General features: G+C 38.1%; 1 protein-coding gene across 1 annotated transcript in view; it reads right to left on the reverse strand.

Annotated features, from left to right (window-relative positions):
• Nucleotides 1-5,058: 5,058 nt before the first annotated feature.
• Nucleotides 5,059-18,548, reverse strand: part of TWF1 (twinfilin actin-binding protein 1) — a 17,937-nt gene continuing 4,447 nt past the window's right edge. The window contains exons 3-9 of the mRNA XM_010574109.1: nucleotides 16,881-17,059; nucleotides 15,515-15,610; nucleotides 12,836-12,940; nucleotides 8,077-8,202; nucleotides 7,727-7,877; nucleotides 7,180-7,301; nucleotides 5,059-5,493 (exon numbers count right to left, since the gene is read on the reverse strand). Of these exons, the coding sequence (XP_010572411.1) occupies nucleotides 5,323-5,493; nucleotides 7,180-7,301; nucleotides 7,727-7,877; nucleotides 8,077-8,202; nucleotides 12,836-12,940; nucleotides 15,515-15,610; nucleotides 16,881-17,059 (950 nt within the window). The 3' untranslated portion in view covers nucleotides 5,059-5,322. The remainder of the gene's footprint in view (nucleotides 5,494-7,179; nucleotides 7,302-7,726; nucleotides 7,878-8,076; nucleotides 8,203-12,835; nucleotides 12,941-15,514; nucleotides 15,611-16,880; nucleotides 17,060-18,548) is intronic.

Consider the following 18,548-nt stretch of genomic DNA (forward strand, 5'->3'; position numbering starts at 1 on the left):
ATTTCTGATAATGACATTACGCTAACCTCGCTGCATGGAATAAAGCTGTACAGTGGAGAAAAAAGCCGCTATAAAGCTAAACCAGAATAAAATCTGCTTAAGCCATTCTTCAGTTTTAAACATCTCCAGCTGTTAATGTGAAGGTTTCTTATTAGGTCATGTCTGCTTTTTACTGTTCCCTGGAGCTAAAATACATCCACAGTGTTGTCCTGAAGTGTGTTTGCTGCAGTAACTCCCCAGCCAGTGCTGTTCGCCTCTGGTGTGGTAGAACAATTTTGTTTATGCACCAGCCGAGATGTTCCAAGTATTAGGAGAATCTTGGCTACAAGCACATGAGCTCCTGTTCTTCTGTCACAGTAGACCACGACTCTTTGGAGGGCTGCTGTCAGCACCTGAGTTTTGGCAGTGGTTTTCCCTTACTGGAAACGAAGCATCTTCGCTACCATTTCATACAAGGAAAGAAAAATATTTTTTGAACTCATATTATTCTGGTGAGGAATGAAAGTGTGAGGTGTTAGGTAATTAGGTAAAGCTAACTAACTTATGTGAGAACTTTTTTTAAAAAAAAAAGTACACAGGGTGCAAGGAGAAGGAACTTTCCCCCCCAAGTTTTTTTTGAGGTCTTCATAAAGTCAGCACCTACAGCCATTAACAGGGGCTAAGAGTAGCTGACTTCTTGTTCATTTATTCCCTGCAAAACCAACCTATCCTAGGGTCCATACTTCTTTGTATTAATTACTATAGTAAAGCTTTCCAGGACACAAATCGGTAACTCGAGTCATTCAGGTTTTTTGTGAGTAAAGGGATGATCTAGTTACATAGAACAGGAGGCGAGAGAAACTTTGGTATGGTTCCTGGTGGGTGAAGAAAGCTCCATGTGAGAGATGTTCTTGGGATAGAGACAGGGCTGGTGTGGCTGCCCTATTGCCTGTCTCGGCAGGGAAGGTGCCGTGGAGGGCGTCCGAGGATCACTGCCCTCGGTGAAAGAGCCAGCCTTTTGCATGTTAAGGATCTAGAGAACTCTAACGTAAAGCAATTTAGTTGCCCCCAGAAGGAAGTATGAACGAAAACCAGTGAGCAATTTGTTGCAATTCCAACTAAGACTCTAGAAAGAAGCAGCAAGATAAGAGCAAATGCCAAGGAGCTGAAGAAAACTGCTGTTATGGAAACCTCTTTCTTACCCCACAACTACCTGCCACAGGAGGTAAGAGAAGGGCTGTCGGGAGTCACACCAGAGGCGTCTGCACAGCCAGGACTAACGGCTTCTGAGGAAGGAATGCAGGCACAGGACACCTGTGTGGAGGTACTGCATTGGGGTAGGGTGGCTTTGTACAGTTTGTGGCTCATTAACTTTGAAAAGGATGTGAGGTCTTCATTAGTTATTAAGCCTCTATCAAATGTTCTTTGATCAGTTTGTCCAGTTGCCATTTGAGCCGACACAGCTTTTACCAGCCATAGTACTTCATGTAATTGAAATGGGAAGAATTGCCTCACCTTTATATTTGGGCTGGCCAGCTGGGAGTTTTATTGAACACCCACTGACCAAAATGCAAATAAATCTGCATCTGATATTCATGGTGACACAGGGGCCTAGCCTATTCCCTCTGACCTTGCTCCTGCTCCTCTTACAGGAATAACTTTGTTCCTGTATTGCATTTTTGCATTAAAATTATTCTCTTAAATCCTAGTTCAATCCAAAATCTTCAGATTTCCTTCTTTCAACTGCAAAATTGCCATATCACCGATTTCCCCATGGGCGTGTGTTGGCAGGACAGTTAAAAGAAAAGCCAAACCACTAAATGTTCTTTTCAGCTTGAATTTTGAGGTCAATAGGAAAGCTTCAAGTGAACTACTTTCAGTTTAGACAAAAACCATTACTGGAACACCACCATTAATTATACTACCTCATGCTGAGCAAGTCACAACAGATAGAACTGTTAAATTACTAATCAACTACTTCAGCATTTTAAAAGGATATAAGAACTTTTTGAAGGGGCTTATTACTGACAGCATAAAAACCTCAAGAGATGATCACGCTTGGATCCTGCGATGGAGGCCTCAGTGCTGCTTCCAGAAGGCAACAGGAAAGTAGCTGTTTGTAACATACTGATTTTTCTCTCAATAGCAAAAGCCAGGAATTCTGTTCCTGCCCACCTCCCTTCTTACAGCCTGCAACCACTTTTTCTATACCACTTTCTAGTCCCGCGGGAACTGCCTCTTACGCATTGTGATGTTAGACTATAGATCTTTGTTAAAGAGAGTATGAAACGATTCAGACAACACCAATCTAAAGCATCAATCTTTATTTATAAAGTAAATTACAAAATAGAGAAACTTAGTTAATTTTAGCATATGAAGGTGGTTTTCATTGAATGCATAGACACCGTAAATCAAAAGTTTCCTTTATCAAAGTGTTTCTCCAAGTAATAGAGCAGTTATTACCTTGATTAGTTTTACAAACTTCTGACAGGAGTGTTTTAAAAGATCTAATTCTCCCTACCTTGCAATATAAACAGTTCAAAAATAATTACCTGTTATGTTAATTAACTATTTAATAGCTTGTGAGTTAACTGCAAGCAGCTGCATTGCTTTTGGGCTTTATGAAGGCCAACAACAATTTGAACAGACACTTTCAATTATTAAATGACCAGAGACAGTTAAAGGAGTAACTTCCACTAATGCCCTCATTTTGTGCTGGCTCTGAACATTCATTAACGGTAGTAGTGTTATGTGAGGCCACTATGCAGATGTAAACGTGATAGATCTTGCAAAAAGATCAGATGATGCTTATTGCTTTGTCAGGAGAATAGCTACGAGAGGCCTGGAGAGGCAGTGGGCAGTGCAAGACTTCACACCATTCTCTTTTAGAGGCGAGGAGGGGGGAAATACGCTCGGGACACAGCGCTGTGCTGGCTGCTCAGGGGTTTGTACACCCACACAGAGTATTTTCAAGTAAGGTAACTTACAATGTCTGGTCTGGGCCGAACTCTAAAGCAGCTCGTTATCAATGCCCTTGCATAATCACTTAACCAGCTCTCGCCATCTTCCAGATTAAGGTTTCTACCTCCTATCCTCATCTACCTAGGGCAGGATTAGGAAAAAAAACCCAACCAAAACACAACATGCACAGAACCGTATCAGGTCAAACTGTTCATTATTTAAAACACCTGGTATTAAAAAAAATTGAGTTTTACTGGCTCAAGTAAGTGTAAAAATGTATGTGCACTCTTGGTATGGCTGACACATGGGCAGGAATACTAAATTCAAACAAACCCTCTAGCAGCAATTTTTAACTGCCACACTCAAAGGTTTTCCTTTAAAAAAAAAAAACCCAAACAAAAAACCCAAAGTGAATTAGGTGTGCTGAAAAGATTCAGAATTCAACTAAAAATACATTTAATTACAGCATACAATGAGCTGCACACACACATTAACCATGTTTAAAAAGCAATGATGCTTGCCTGCCAGGTAGTATATAGAAGAACGGCTTCGAAGACCAGCGCCTTGCCCTGGGGGGAGAAGGCAAGAGGCAGAAAAAGAACACAGTAGCTAAGGGCAAGCAGGACATGAGCCGAGGATCAGGAGCTGTTGAATTGGATTGATGTAGTGTATAAGATTAAATGAAACAAGCTGAGGTGTCAAATTTCTACTGCATCTAAAAACCCACAGTAAAACCAACAACTATTGCAATCTTCACATTATATAGTGCAATCTCAAACATCGATAACAAGCTAGTATCTCTAAACAAAATAATATATAAAACAAATTTTATCAGGAACTAGTAGTGTCAAAGCATTATTTCCCTACAAAACTAGGTTAAAAATCTATCTTCCACCAGGTAAACACGCGATTCAGCTATATAATGTGTACAACCAGCACCTATGATAATATGCAGTGAACCAAGACTTGCAACTCCCATGTAGCTTTAAAAAAAACAAAAAACAAACAAAACCAAACCCCACAAAACTCACATACAAGACACTAAAAAGCAAGTCCCCTCTGGGGAATATAATCTATCCACTAGTATTTGCCTCATTACACAATTTTAAATATTTAAGGTCATCCAATACTTGACTTCCACATCTAATTCTTCTTTAATCCATTTATTAAAATAATCTATTTTTCCTTTTTCTATTAAACACATTACTGATGGTTTAATCAAGTTTAGACTATTCTGGCTGATTTTAGTACTTCTGGAGGGGGGGGGGGAAGACAAAATCCTAACCAGGTGCTGCCAGCAGTTATTCCAGAGCTAGTTGGATTTTGTTACAGATTTAAGTTACTATTAAAGTTCAAACATTTAGGAAAAGTCATTTTCAGAATACTTTGAAAGTTAAAATTGCAGTTGATACTGCAAACACACTAGGATCTCAAGAATAACTCACCGTTATGATGCAAATCTATTCAATTTTGACTGAACTTGCACAGGTTTAGATCCAATTGCATAGATAATCAATTATTTATTAGAAACTTTAAGCATATTGCTTTGAAAGCAGCTCCATAATCTACTGTATATACTAACTCACGCACTTTTAATCACCTTTTACTTGGTCATTCAGTACTTACTATGCAAGGCTTATGAGTGGTATAGAAGTCTGGCAAAGCTGTAGTGGTTTTGTCAGATTTCTTTAAAAGACAATTCCATTAAATTAGTTATAAATTTTAAATGACTATGCTTTTGCATGGGAAAACACCCAGCTATTCCTGAACGCTTACACTAATTGATGGATAACTGATTTTAGTTTATCTTTTCTATTACAAAAAAGCCAAACAAAACAACAACAAAACCCAACAATACATCATGTCAAAATCAGAAGAAAACCTTCTATTGTACTATTGTCCATTGCAGCCACAAGGAAAAATAAGGATTTATCTGGGACAATGCTACATAGCCCTTCAGCTCTTCCCACATGGAAAGCCTTATGGGTTTCAATAGGCTACTCATAAGAATACAGGTTTGTTATCTAGGCATACAGCTGCAGCTTACCCACAGAATACATGGGCTTAATAATCTTAGTCTGCAAAAGTTTATGGTCACATGTACAGCTATTAAATAACGGATTCTAATTTAAAATAAAGGGGTACTAGCTTAGTTTTCCTCTTCTAGCTTTGAAATAATTAGCTCTTCCACATGTCATAAAACACAGTCAACAAATATAATCCTGTAACAATATAAGAAGTGTTGAGGTCAGAAGAGAGAAGAGTAAAAACAGCCTTTTTTTTTCCCCTAGCATCTATGAATGGAATGATTTCAGTTCATTACCAAAAGCCAGAATTTCATTTCTTACTGTAATACTTTATAACAAATGCAAACAACAGTTTCTAATCACTAGGAGTTTCAGTCTCTGCTGGACCTCTAATCAGTCTTCGTATTCCCCTCTTCCCTGCAGGACCTTTTGGTTTAGCAAAACTTTGTTTGTGAGCATGTTGTTTTGGATGAACCTCTTCATAAAGAAAGTCAGCAGTTAACTCATCACCATTATCTATTTCAATCTGGGAAAAAAAACAACGTTTACATTATTCATCTTAAAAGACCTGTTTAAAAACATTTTGAAATTTTGCTGAAGCTCGAAATACTATATTAAAACCGTATGTGCGATAATGTTCAGAATCTAGCATGAAATATTCTCCAACTTGTGCCTAATGCCCTGAGCAATCTTGGATATTTTTTCTGAGAATCCACTATACTCTTACCAGTATTAAGTGTGACCTAATTTAATTATTTTTCCTGAAATATAAGCACAACTACACAGTACATATGCCAAGAAACTTCCTCTGTCCCAAGCTTTAGCACAGTGTATATGTTAATACTATCTAGGAGTACACATTCCATGTGGAAACAAGTGCTTATTTACTCATCTGTAAAGTAACTTCCTTAATAAGAGGTGAGGAAGCAGCATGCGGATCTTTCAGAACTACAATTTCCTTTCTTTATTTTTCCCCTCTAAAATCAAAACTTTTCATTGTCCCAACGCAACCTCCACATTTTAAGAATTAATTTTTTTTCACTAAAACTCATTTTCAGTAATTGTAAAAGCAATGTGCATACATATTGTTGTCTGTTGAGATGGAAGGGGAGGAGTACAAACAGCTTATATGATTAGCTGGCTACTGCAACTCAGCAAGTATTCAAGCCAGGGAAAAACCAAAATAAGGTTAATGAACAAAAAGGGGGGCTGTTTTGGTTTTTAAAATTTAAGCGTATAAACCTGAATGGAAAGAAAATACTGTTCTCAAGCCAAACCCCATTGTTCGGAACTGCAGGAATTCAGAATTCAGAGAAATCCTTCGGCCCTGCTCTGCTGAGCATTCAGCACTTCATGGCCCGCCAACCATAGCACTTGACAGACCTGCCAGCCAGGCACAGTATTGCTGTTACAAGTACATGCTTCAGAAACAGGTCTACAGGAATTTCAGGAGTCACATGGTGCCTTTATTTTGTTGTAGAAAGCAAGCTTCTAATAACTACATATAAAAACACATAGTGATAATCTACTTAATTCATGTCACCTCAGTAAAAATGGGTAGTATTAACTCTGCTGGTTTTTAGGTGGACGTAATCCCCACAGAAACCAAGCCTCAATTCACAGCACATATGTTAAGAATGTAACCATAGGTCACATTCCTATAGACCATTCCTATGGTCTCTGCTCTGGAAGTGAGAAGCAACTTATTGCATAGTAGTAAAATCTCTATCATGTGAAAAGATCAGCTTACTTGCAAGTTCTTGTTTGGCCCATCAAGGACTCCCAAGGCAGCAGTTTTAAGTTCCAGAACTGCAGCTTAAAATTATTTTGAAAATCCTTAAATAACCTTGGCTTTAAAGGAATTTAGTGTTTAACAACAGCAATGTGTTGTGGTCCAAAATACGACAGGCCTTTTAGTAAGAAATCATGTTAGTTCTAAACAGTCCTCCAAAGTACTCTCAGAGACTCCCCTTGATGCACAAGGGTATGTTTGTTAAAGCTATGAAAGTGTAGAAATAACCAGAGAAAGCCTTCCATGACTTAACTTTGTATCTGGAGCTTTATCAACAAGTATTTCTTGTTCAGGACAAACTTTAATAGTTACACAACACTTTTCATTGTTTAGAGAACATGGTGGCAGAGCCAGTTATAGTTAGATATTAAGAAGGGAACAGAGGGATAGAGAAAATACCAGTATAGCCAGTGTACTTACCTTTCTAATTATCGGCATCCACAACTGTCTTTCTACAATTTCTAACAGTGGACTTTTGCAACTAGAGTAGAGCATTCGTTCTCGTATACTACAGGTGTACCCTGGCATAGAGTAGATGAAAACTGCAGAAAAACAACACAAATCAGACCATAACTACACTCCATCAAAACCGGTATCATAAACTCATTTACAGCAGGGAGGCAATGCAAATGAACTATGCAGTCTAAAAGGGGAAAAATGTGACACCTCTTTTGGGGATCTTTTTTGCTTCAGCAAGTGTTTCATTTCAAATAGAGGATGAGAGAATGGCCAGTATCTTTATGTTTTCACATGATGACTGATTTATGGGTGTTCATAATCAAAAGAGATAGCTCACTGCTTTCTAAACATAAGGACTCTTCAGAAGTCAGTTTCACAACCAAATGACTCTGAAATTTATGCTCATGCTGATAGATTACTTTTATGACACATCTTTCTCTGCACCTCAGAATTACTAAAGTACTTGAAACAAGCCAATGAAATTTCATATTGGGAAATCTTCTCATACCTATGGATTCCAAATAGTCTCCTTCATGGGCATGCTTATACAGGAAAAAGTGGTAACGCGCAGCATCCTTTGGAATTCTTTTTGGCAAGTCCTTAAGTTCAGTATGAAGTGTGTTGGCCAAAATAATAGTTTCGTTTTTCATATCAATTTGCTGTTAACAAAGCAAACCTGAATATAGTTAATACACAGAAAGCAAACCAGAGAACACAACAGGATGGGAAAAAAAATTTGAATTAATCTAATACAGAATGATAATTTATGAGTGTACGTCATGAATGCATGTTGTTTAATGTACGGGTAATATATTTTATACTCACTATTAAAAAATAGTTAAAGTATTTTATACTTGCCAGTTGTACATAATTGAGTTTCTTATTTTTCAATTTCTCCAAAGCCTGAATAGCTTCTTTAGCAATGGGGAATGCTACTCCTTGCAACGTTTGATGCTTGGTATCTACGCCAATGTCCGTCTGTACCTGGAACACAAGTCAATTGAGATGTAAACGGAAACCTTTGCAAGCATTTATTTGGTTTCATACAATAACTGACAATGCATTGCATATGGTTACACCCAGCGTTAGCAGTAGCTATTCCAAGAATAAACCACCCTAAAATATCACCCCCTTACACAACAGATTTGCATTTTTTAATTTACAGGTCATGTTTGTTTGCTAACCTGAAAACAGTTTCATATCTCTGAAACAGCTGGCTTTGCAGAGCCAACAGAATCATGAGAGGGAAAACTGGCTCAAGTGTCAGTGAAGAAGCTCTAAGTTAAATTCTGGTATAAAGGTACAATAAGCCAGGAGGAAAGAGCTTGATTTTCATATGCTGTGTTATACTTTTGAACTGACAGTGTTGCTCATAAACTTTGTTGTATCTTGAAAAATTTTAGATTGAAACATACAAATGTCATTTCTAGGCAGTCAAAATTTTCAGAGGAAAAGAGAAATTATGTCTTATGAGACAAACTGATCTTCTTGAAGGAAAAACAAAGTAACTTCCCTCCCTCCTGTTTCAACACCCTCCCACCAAAAGCCTATACCAAAAAAGAAAGCAAACAAAACCAAACAAAATCTTAAGTTTTAACCTCTAAAAGGTCTAACATAAAGTAAAAAAATCCAAGGTAACTGCAAGCTAGACAATTGTTCATAATCCAGTTATGTTAGTTACAAATTACTTGAGAGAAAAGAACAGTTATTTTAAAGCCATTTTTCAAGAATTTATATTTATCTTAACATTCATGCAGTTTCTCTCAAAATGAGCTCCCGCTTCATTTTCCCAAGTCTGAACTTATTGTCTAAGTATTAGCTTTTGAATATATTGACTTCCTTTTATAATTTCACAAATATATTTAACATTGGTGATGAAGCAGCAAAAATCAGAAAAGTGTACAAAATGGAAAGTGTGGGTCTCAGATCTACCAACTAGAAGATGTTCAGCTTTAATTAAAAAGAGACACTAATGAAAGATGACACAAACTAATAAAAAAATGAAAAACAAAGATACTTGGGGCAACACTAAATTATACTCCACATTTTAAGGAACAGCTTGTCAGAAACAAGGAAAGAGGAGAAGAAAGCAGGTGGAAGAGCTTACTTTTGTATAAAGATTGACAAATTTATGAAGGAGGTTATATAAAAAATATTTGCAAAATATATCTGCATAAAAGCCTGATTAATAAACATAAAATACGCATCACAAAAATAATAAACCATAATAAAATACCATACTATAGAAACCATATAAAAATGCAGGTAGAAAAAAACCCCAAACATAAAAGTGAGCTGTGAAACGCGGGGACAGGCAAGGGAAGAGAGTAACCCATCATAACTCCACATTTAAGAAAATGAACAAAATCTACTTGTCCATACTGCAACATATTTCAGATAATTAAAGCAAACCAAAAACACCTAAGTCACTTAAAAATAGTAAATTCACACCATAAGATTTGTTAGTGATGGCTGCTAATTGGTGGATAAAATGGCAGATGAAATTTCCTGTGAATAAATGTAAAGTAACATACGCAGAAGGAAAAAAAACAATTCTCTTCTACCTGTATGGTGACGGGGTTGAGCTAGCTACTACCATTCAGGAGCAAGACCTTGCAGGTCACACTGAATGACTCTGAAAATATAAGCCCAGTGGCCAGTCTTGGCAAAAAAAAAACCAAAAAAAAAAAACCCAGAAAAAAACCAACCAAACCCCAACACTCCCCACCCACAACTGAGAGGTTAAAAATTATTAGAAAAAGAGTAGAGAACAGAACACATCATTACACACTGTAGATATCAGTAACATGCCTGCATCCTGAATACCACATACAGTTCTGGCTTCCCCATCCCTCCATCTCATAAATTTTATAGCAGAACTGGAAAAACTGCAGAGAAAAGCAAAAGGATCAGAAGTACGGAGTGCCTTCTCTAGGAGGAAGAACTACCTAGATTAGGACTCTTCAGCCTGAAAGAGATAACTGATAAGGAATACAGAGGCCCACGGATATAGCAGAATCATAGAATGGTTTGGGTTGGAAGGGACCTTTAAAGGTCCCCTAGTCCAACCCCCCAGCAATGAGCAGGGACATCTTCAGCTCGATCAGGTTGCTCAGAGCCCCCTCCACCCTGACCTAGAGTGTGTCCAGGGACGGCGCATCTACAGCCTCTCTGGGCAACCTGTTCCCATGTTTCACCACCCTCATCGCAAAAAATTTCTTCCTTCTATCTAGTCTAAATCTACCCTCTTTTAGTTTAAAACCATTACCCCTCATCCTATTGCAACAGGCCCTACTGAAAAGTCTGTTCCCATCTTTTTTTTAAGTCGCCTTTAAGTACTGGAAGGCTGCAGTAAGGTCTCCCTGGAGCCTTCTCCAGGCTGAACAACCCTAATCCCTCAGCCGTTCTTCATAGGAGAGGTGCTCCAGCCCTCTGACCATTTTTGTGGCCTCCTCTGGACCCACTCCAACAGGTCCCTGTCTTTCTTGTGCTGAGGACCCCAGAGCTGAACGCAGTACTGCAGGTGGGGTCTCACCAGAGCAGAGTAGAAGGGGAGAATCATTTCCCTCGACCTGCTGGCCAGGCTTCTTTTGATGCAGCCCAGGATACAGTGGCTTTCTGGGATACAGTTGGCTTTATCAAAGGGGAGGGGGAAACCGAGGAATGACTTAGTGACTTTTCTCTGCCTTCCCCACACAATCTGCAGGGATATCAGAATAAACTAGTAGATAGCAGGCAGTGGCTCTTTACATAGTACTTTGTCAAGCTGTGGAATACATTGCCATAGGATCTGTGGCCAACAAAAACTTTATGTGGATTTAGAAAACAACAAGACTAGATGATGGATGAAAAACCCATTAAGAACAATTATAAAGTAAGACATCATCTCTTGCTCAGGAAGATCCCTACCTGCAAACGCTAAGGCAACAGAAGAGTATTCAAGGGAATTATCATGGCCTTCTTGCCATGTTCTTACACCCTTCCCAGATTTGTGCTGTTGTTCCCTCAGGGACTTGACAGCAGACTAGGTGATCCTTTGATCTGACCCAGTAAAATATTTCTTAGGGTAATTATGAAAGAATATACATATGGAAAACTCTTTTTTCTTTCTTTTTTTTTTTAATCAGAAAGCTTTTATAGTTTTCTGAGTCTAATTACAGGCTTCATAATGGTGGAAACAATGAAGAGAGAAATGACATTTTAATGTATTGCGAGATGCTTCAAACAAAGCCAAAATGGCAGCAATCTACAGTTTACGTATCTCTGAAAAGCACAGCTATTGCTGCTGAAGTTTCATAATAGCACATAAAGTTTTAGTCTGCATGAATCAGCTGTTAAACACAGCGTATGTAGTGCAAAAGAGATAATACCAATACCAGAAGTGATCATCAATACCACAAAAGTTTTACATTCATTAGTGGTTTTGTTTTTTGTTTTTTTTTTTAAAAGCTGTTCAAGTAAAATGCAGTGTTTGATGATGATGAATGCACTTCTACATTGGATTAATCAAAAATAGACATGGAAAATAACAAAAGATACCACTGTAAAAAAGTCAGTAAACAACAAAGTTGCAAGCAAAAGCACAGTAGAGTGAAAACATGAGAGAAGATTCAGAGCTGCATTTAACACGATGGTTTGCTGGTATCCAGCTGCAGAAACAAATCATATTTCAAACACATGTACCACAGCTGTAAAATACAAGCCTAAAGCACTAATAAGATCAGCACATGACCTATTTTAAAACATGCCTGAACACAAACAGTGATCAAGTGAAGGAAAAATTTGAGAAAAAATCCTCTGAAACTTTTCAGTCACTAGCTAGCTGGCAAACCTCAAACTATTTGGTTAAAGGCATTTGTTAGAGGTTTTTCTATAAAAGCATTTGTAGCAAAAGCAAATCAGTCTCTTAAAAGGACTAGCTACTTGTTTTGGATTTCTATTTTATTTTTACTGGCATTCCGTTCACTTCCTCTCAAAGACAAGTGCACTGGTCCTGGAAGCTAAGTACGTTTCCTCTAGGAATAAGGCTGCTGAAATACTCCTGGCAATCATTCACTGCAACAGTTGCTATTTTATGTTTTCTCTACAGTTTCTACCACCATGGGAAACGTATGTGGGCAATCACAGAATGGTTGAGGTTGGAAGGCACCTCCGGAGGTCATCTTGTCCAAGCGCCCTGCTCAATCAGTGCCACCTAGAGCCAGTTGCCTAGGTCTCTGTCCAGATGCCTTTTGAAGTACCTCCAAGTTGGAGACTCCACAACCTCTCTGGGCACCTGTGCCAGTGCTCAGTCACCCTTCACAATGAAGCACATCCCATGATACTAAAAGCATGTTAAGAGCCAAAAATGCAACAATTAAGCTCTGCAGTAGTGAGACCTCTGACTCAGACACTAGGCCTTGCAAACTCAGCAAGATCATGCCACTTCAATTCCAGCCATCATCATCCTGCAGTCTCAACTCATTGAGAAATAAATCTATATTCTTGTCCACTAAAACTTTCTGAAACTTGCCATTTTCTGTTCTGCCCTTTTCTACCCTAGAAAGACTTTTTCCCTACAATACATTTGGAACTCTGCACCCAGTTTCCCACCCACGCTTGAAGACACTGTACATACCTCGTTAATCTTAATTTGTCGAAGTTCCTCTTCTGCTGCAGTCAGAGGTGCAGGGGAGGACTGTGATATCAAATATTTTTTATATCCATTCAGTGAAACGTCATCCTGAAAGCACAATATCAATATTGATCATTTTTTGATACTAAGTTTTGTTCAAAGATGTTCTATGCAACATAAAAGCAGCTACCTCCCATACAGTTATGGTCATTTTATTTGAATGGATTACAAGTGTAGGTACATTTGCAAATTCAGCTCATCTTCCTGTACAGCAGGGTCCACTGGGCTGCTCTTGTACCCAGTTGTACCGTGGACAGCATTTCCACAATTGGTTCCCAATTACCTTGCTAATTCAGAGATTAGCATTAATGAAGACTGTGTGCATGAAGTTATTCAGCCTTCTTGGACAAAACCTCACAGAATTGCAACAATTCTAATAAATAATAATAATAATAAAAAAATCTATTCTCTTTTAAAATTTGCATGCTCAGACTGGTAACTTATTGGTAGTTTTCTACCTAAAAAATGGGAGACAGAAATGCTACCTTAGGACAGAGAGTAAGCACATGATACTGCAAATAGTTTAGGATGCAACAACACAGAAGCAATGAATTCTGATAACCACTTGAGGGAATTTGTTAATACTCAGCGTCAGTTGTGGCCCTCTCCAAAGAGGTTGATACCAGAGGCAAATCCTGTTGTGTTTATTAAGGTAGTCACTCATAAAAGGTTTATGCAATATGCATATTGTATGCATATGCAGTATGCATATGCAATCATATGAATGTGATTTTATACTCGAGTTCTCAGGAGAAAGAGAAAGCTCCTTCTTAGCTCTTCCCTTTCTGAAAGAGACAGACATTCCCAAATACAATTTCCAGTGCCAATATTCCATTATACCTTGTTTCAAGTGAAGTAGCAGGTGGGACCATAACCAGGTTCCACCAGGATAACAGAGCTGGTTGCAACTAAACCGTCCTTGTGTCTAACAAATTAAAGACAGAGTAACCCACTGGATGCTGACCAAGATTCTGAGTGAGGTTTGTGACTTGAATACCTTGAAGAAGCTGTGATTTTCACACAGATGAACTTTAGAAGCCACCTACAATTAAGAAGTTTATAAAGACACCAAAACCAACAACTCAGAGATATTTTAAGCTGTAACATAATGAACTTGGGAAAAGCGAGTTACATTGACTCCGCCCTCTAAGTGCCCCAAGCACATTCTGAAATAACAGACAAATGCAATGCTCCCTCCTTACAATTGAGATGGGAGCTCAGACTTGGGCTCTGAGTTGTAGGGCTAGACGCAAATTCTACACATTACATAGACTGCTAATGGTTTGGTGCAAGTAGCAGTGAGAGATTAGTTGATTGAATGGGCAAGAAAAAAATAACATGACCTCTGCCAGTATGCAACTGGTCTTAGCAACTCAGTTATCTACTTCTCTAGAATACAGCCTCTCCAGAGAGGTTTGTTAGTGTGTCTGTTAGGCTAATGAAGCCTCCATCACAGGTTAATGCTTAATATAACAAATTATTTACTCTGTGAGCAGCAGAATTACTAGCCTCGTGTCCTTAGGGACTTGTGTGTCCACCACAACAGCCCATGTTTCTTCCATAGCTTTTTCCCCACTACAACATCCTCTATTCTTCCCCAAATCTCCATCTCCTTCCCTTCCTTCAGCACCAGCTCCCTGCGTCAATAGTAGCTGTGCTTTGGTTCAGATCTGTGCATATGATGAACTAATTAACAGGCCAAACAGAAGATAACTGCTGCAGTCTCTCTGTCTTTGCCGAAGGAAGAAAAGGGAAATGATAATTTCGATCTCTAAGTAATTATCAGTTTTCATGAAAGCTACAGGAAGTCTGTACCTTTGAGAACTCTAACTTGTATTTCTTTAAAACTGGCAATGGATTAAAAAGTCAAGACTATCTGATGTCTGCCTGACAAACAGGCAAACATCACAACCATGTAAGACTTATTTCCCAAAGAAACCAAGGTAATGCAATAGCCTCACATTTCCTTGCATGCACAGCACTTGCAGGCTTTTCAACATCCCTTAGAAGCTTGTTAGATTTCATACATGCACTTTTCAATTATTTTACCATAAGTGAACAGTCAAGCATTAGTATTTTCATTGAACAAATCAGTAGCTACTAAAATTCTCTCTCCATAAGTTAAGATGGCAGCCATGGACTTGAGCTACATTTTATGGTCAAATTCTAAAGAACTGATAGCTTAATATCCTTGGTTTAAGATAAAAACATTTGTTTTCAGATGTTAACAGCTGACAGATCGGTGTTATAGCCCGCTTCTGATTCAGAACTATACATCCAAAATGGCTTCTGTATACAATTGGCCTGAAAATTAGAGTGTTACAGCTTTTAGAGGATTCACATGCAGGCAATGAAATTAAGAGAGGCTCCTATTATTCTTAGATTACTTAGTTTCCATAACTATTTAAAGCAAGGACTTCTTAGCCTGAAGTTGTTAAAAATACTTAGTTACTTGTTCAAATGAGAGCAATTACATTCTAACATTGGAATAATACACACAACTTTTAACTCTTTTTTCCTTAATCAAAAAAGAACAGAAACACCACAAATTCATACCAGTAACATCAGCTACTATATTTAGTATTTAAAGTCAATGTCCTGACTATAAAAAGAAAAACATACCTGTACCGTTCCAAATACTTCATCCTTAATATGACCACCTCCAAATTCTTTCTTAAGTGTAGCTCGTGTTGCTGCATACAACATTTTTTGACGAACCTAGCATATAACAAAACAGTGTTGTTTTGGGTTTGGTTTTTTTTTTTTGTGTACACAGAGAATCTAGCATATTGGTGTACCAAGTGCATTAACAAACACCTTTCTTGAACAAATATTTTAAGTGTTGAAACTGCATTGTGAAATTGTAATTCTTAATAAAGACTAAAATCCACAGAGCTCTGGATCACGATACTAACATGGGCTATTAAATTCTCAATGGCATGATACTATGCATTATTATCAAAGTAATTCCAAAACTAAATTGCAGCTTTAGTAAGAGTATGAGCCTTCTTTTCAATGGGGGGGGGGGGAGTCAACATAATCTTTACTAATTTTAAATGGGAAAAAACACAATTGTTTACCTCTTTTGTCACTGGTCTGTGTAGTAATGGATACTACAGATTGAGAAAGAGACTGCAAATAAGTTCTTATTTTTGATTTGACAGTGACTCCAGATAGTTTTGTTTCAACTAGAGAGTGGAAGAATGAAATTTTCAGGGGGTAGAAGACCTAATGGTGTTTGCTCCCTATCAACTTGTGTCTAACATAGTCACTTACTCCTCTCTCAACAGTCCCATCTTCCCACCGTATTTCACCGTCATGCCATCCTCACCACAATACCCCACCTTTTCCACCTAATCTCTTCTATGCACTCCAACTCTTGGTGTCTTACTATTTCCTAACTGCTAGTGAAAATAGTAGGAATACTGGAGTAGCTTTACTTTCTGTCTTCCCTTATCTCTCATTCCCAGAATCTAGTTTGTCCTAGAAATCCTTAACTCTAACCTCAGTTCCCTCCCGTGTTCTCTAACTACTGGCTAAGAAACAGTATATTCTGTGGCAGGTCACAGATCCATGAGTGTCAGCTGGGCAGCCAGCAAGCTGAACAGAATAAACAGCTTGAGCTCACACTATAATCCTTCTCTCTATGATAACACCCATTGAGATTTCTGTCCTGTATCTTTCAATGAATTTTCATGAAACACTGACAGAAAGACAGACAAACAGACAGGGCAAAAACATTGTCTTGTCTCCTCCAGTCAGGCTAGAAATAAATTGGATCAGCTGGACTCCATCTAGATCAGTGATATTGCTCCTCAGTCAGCTTCAAGGAAGATTTTTTTTTTCTCAGTTTTCTTGGGGGGAAGTGACGGGAAGGTTGGGAAATGCTTCATTTCTCAAATCCTCTTCCTTCATATCTAGGATTCAGATCAAATGGCACTGTTGAAAAATCATTAACAACATGAAGCCTCTGACGACTGTTACTTACAGGAGAGTGATCAGGTGACCATGCAATGAAGATCCATTCATATCCTTGAGCATTCTGAGAATCTAGTCTGTATAATATATAACATGGTTGCTTGTCTTCAAGAAGGGGAAGGACAAAGGAATCATAATCCTTTTCCCATGATCCAACTGGCTGCCTAGAGGATCCCACAACAAGCTGCTCTATAACCAATAACCAAAGCTACAGGTTAGCAACAATACAGTTAGTACCGTTTCTCAAAATTGGCAATAAACAGTTATTCAGACACCTCATCTTCGATAATTATGCCCACAAGAATGGAAGTCAAGAACAGTCAGAGTGAAAGCGGGTGAATTCCTACCAAAGCTGCGTACTTTCAAACCCTAACTTACTTTAACCCAAATACAAATAGTTGAGAAGTAATATGCTGGTTGTCATCAAGTTCTTTGATCTGAAGGGATAAGAGTGTTTTTAGCATAAGGTACACAGAAGGGAAATAAAAACTGTCTTCTGCCAGTTAGTTTATTTTCAAATTGGAATACTTAAGTAGAAACAAGATGAGAGCAAGCTTTTCAATTTTAGAATTAGAATTATCGATGCTCTTGCTGTAACATATTAGCATTTGTAGTCATTGTAAGAAGTCAATAACTCAGTTACACAGTGAAAAGAGTTTGGAATGAATACGCTTGCACTGATCACTTTAACTTGACTATGTAAGTAGATAAACCTCTTTCTAATACAGCTTCATAACTATGGTCTCTTTAAATGACTGAAATTGTTTATTATGTATAATTGGCTTAAGTCTGTACAGAATACTTCAGATGAGATTTAATTATGTGAACAGCTGTAGCAACAAGATTTTTCTCTTATTTATAAATCACATCTCAGCTTCCAAAGGAAACTATTAGTATAGTGCCTTTCAAAATATTTATCAGCTTCTCAATAAATACTAGCCCGCACAATCAACACAGAAATACCTTGTTTAAATGAGATCCTACAACAGCTTGAGGACCATCATAGAAGGCAGTATACAAAATATCTTTTAAGAGTCTAGGACCCAATTTCTAAAACTTCAGACAAAAGTTCAACAGTATACAAATGCCTCTACAGCAAAATTTTCAGAGAAAGGCACTCCACCACAGTAAGTCACAGAACATGAACAGCTCAGGGAGAGGGTGTTTGGCCTTTCTCTGAATTAGATGCAAAGTAGCTGAAGTTGAACACATAGACCAAAGTATTCAGAATGTACTTGCCAATTCTGAACTCTAGGTGGCTTTACACTCACTTGGATTTAAGATAGAAAAATACAATCAGAGGAACTATTGCCCAGCTGCAAACCTCTTCTCTTATTAACTCAGATTAGCAGAACTCATTTTGACTATTATCTGTTGACTAAGGGCAGCTGCTGAAAGCTCCTGCAGACAGATGAGGCAACTGTCCCTCTTCCAGTATTCTGGGAGTTTTACAGGTTTCTTTTTGAACTGTGCAAAATAGTATTAAAGACTGGATTCTGCTTCTACATAGAGACAAAATGCACATAGATATACACGCACACACAAAAAGTAAAAAAAAAAGGGAATGTCTTCCATTTGCATCTTATTTCTAGGCTTCAATTCATATTAAAAAGCAGCATACACACAAAAGCATATTGGTTTACCTTGCCTAATGGGGGGGGGGGGGGAAAAAGGGTGG

The sequence above is a fragment of the Haliaeetus leucocephalus genome, unplaced genomic scaffold, assembly GCF_000737465.1.
Source record: "Haliaeetus leucocephalus isolate CR32 unplaced genomic scaffold, Haliaeetus_leucocephalus-4.0 Scaffold406, whole genome shotgun sequence".
NCBI lineage: Eukaryota > Metazoa > Chordata > Aves > Accipitriformes > Accipitridae > Haliaeetus > Haliaeetus leucocephalus.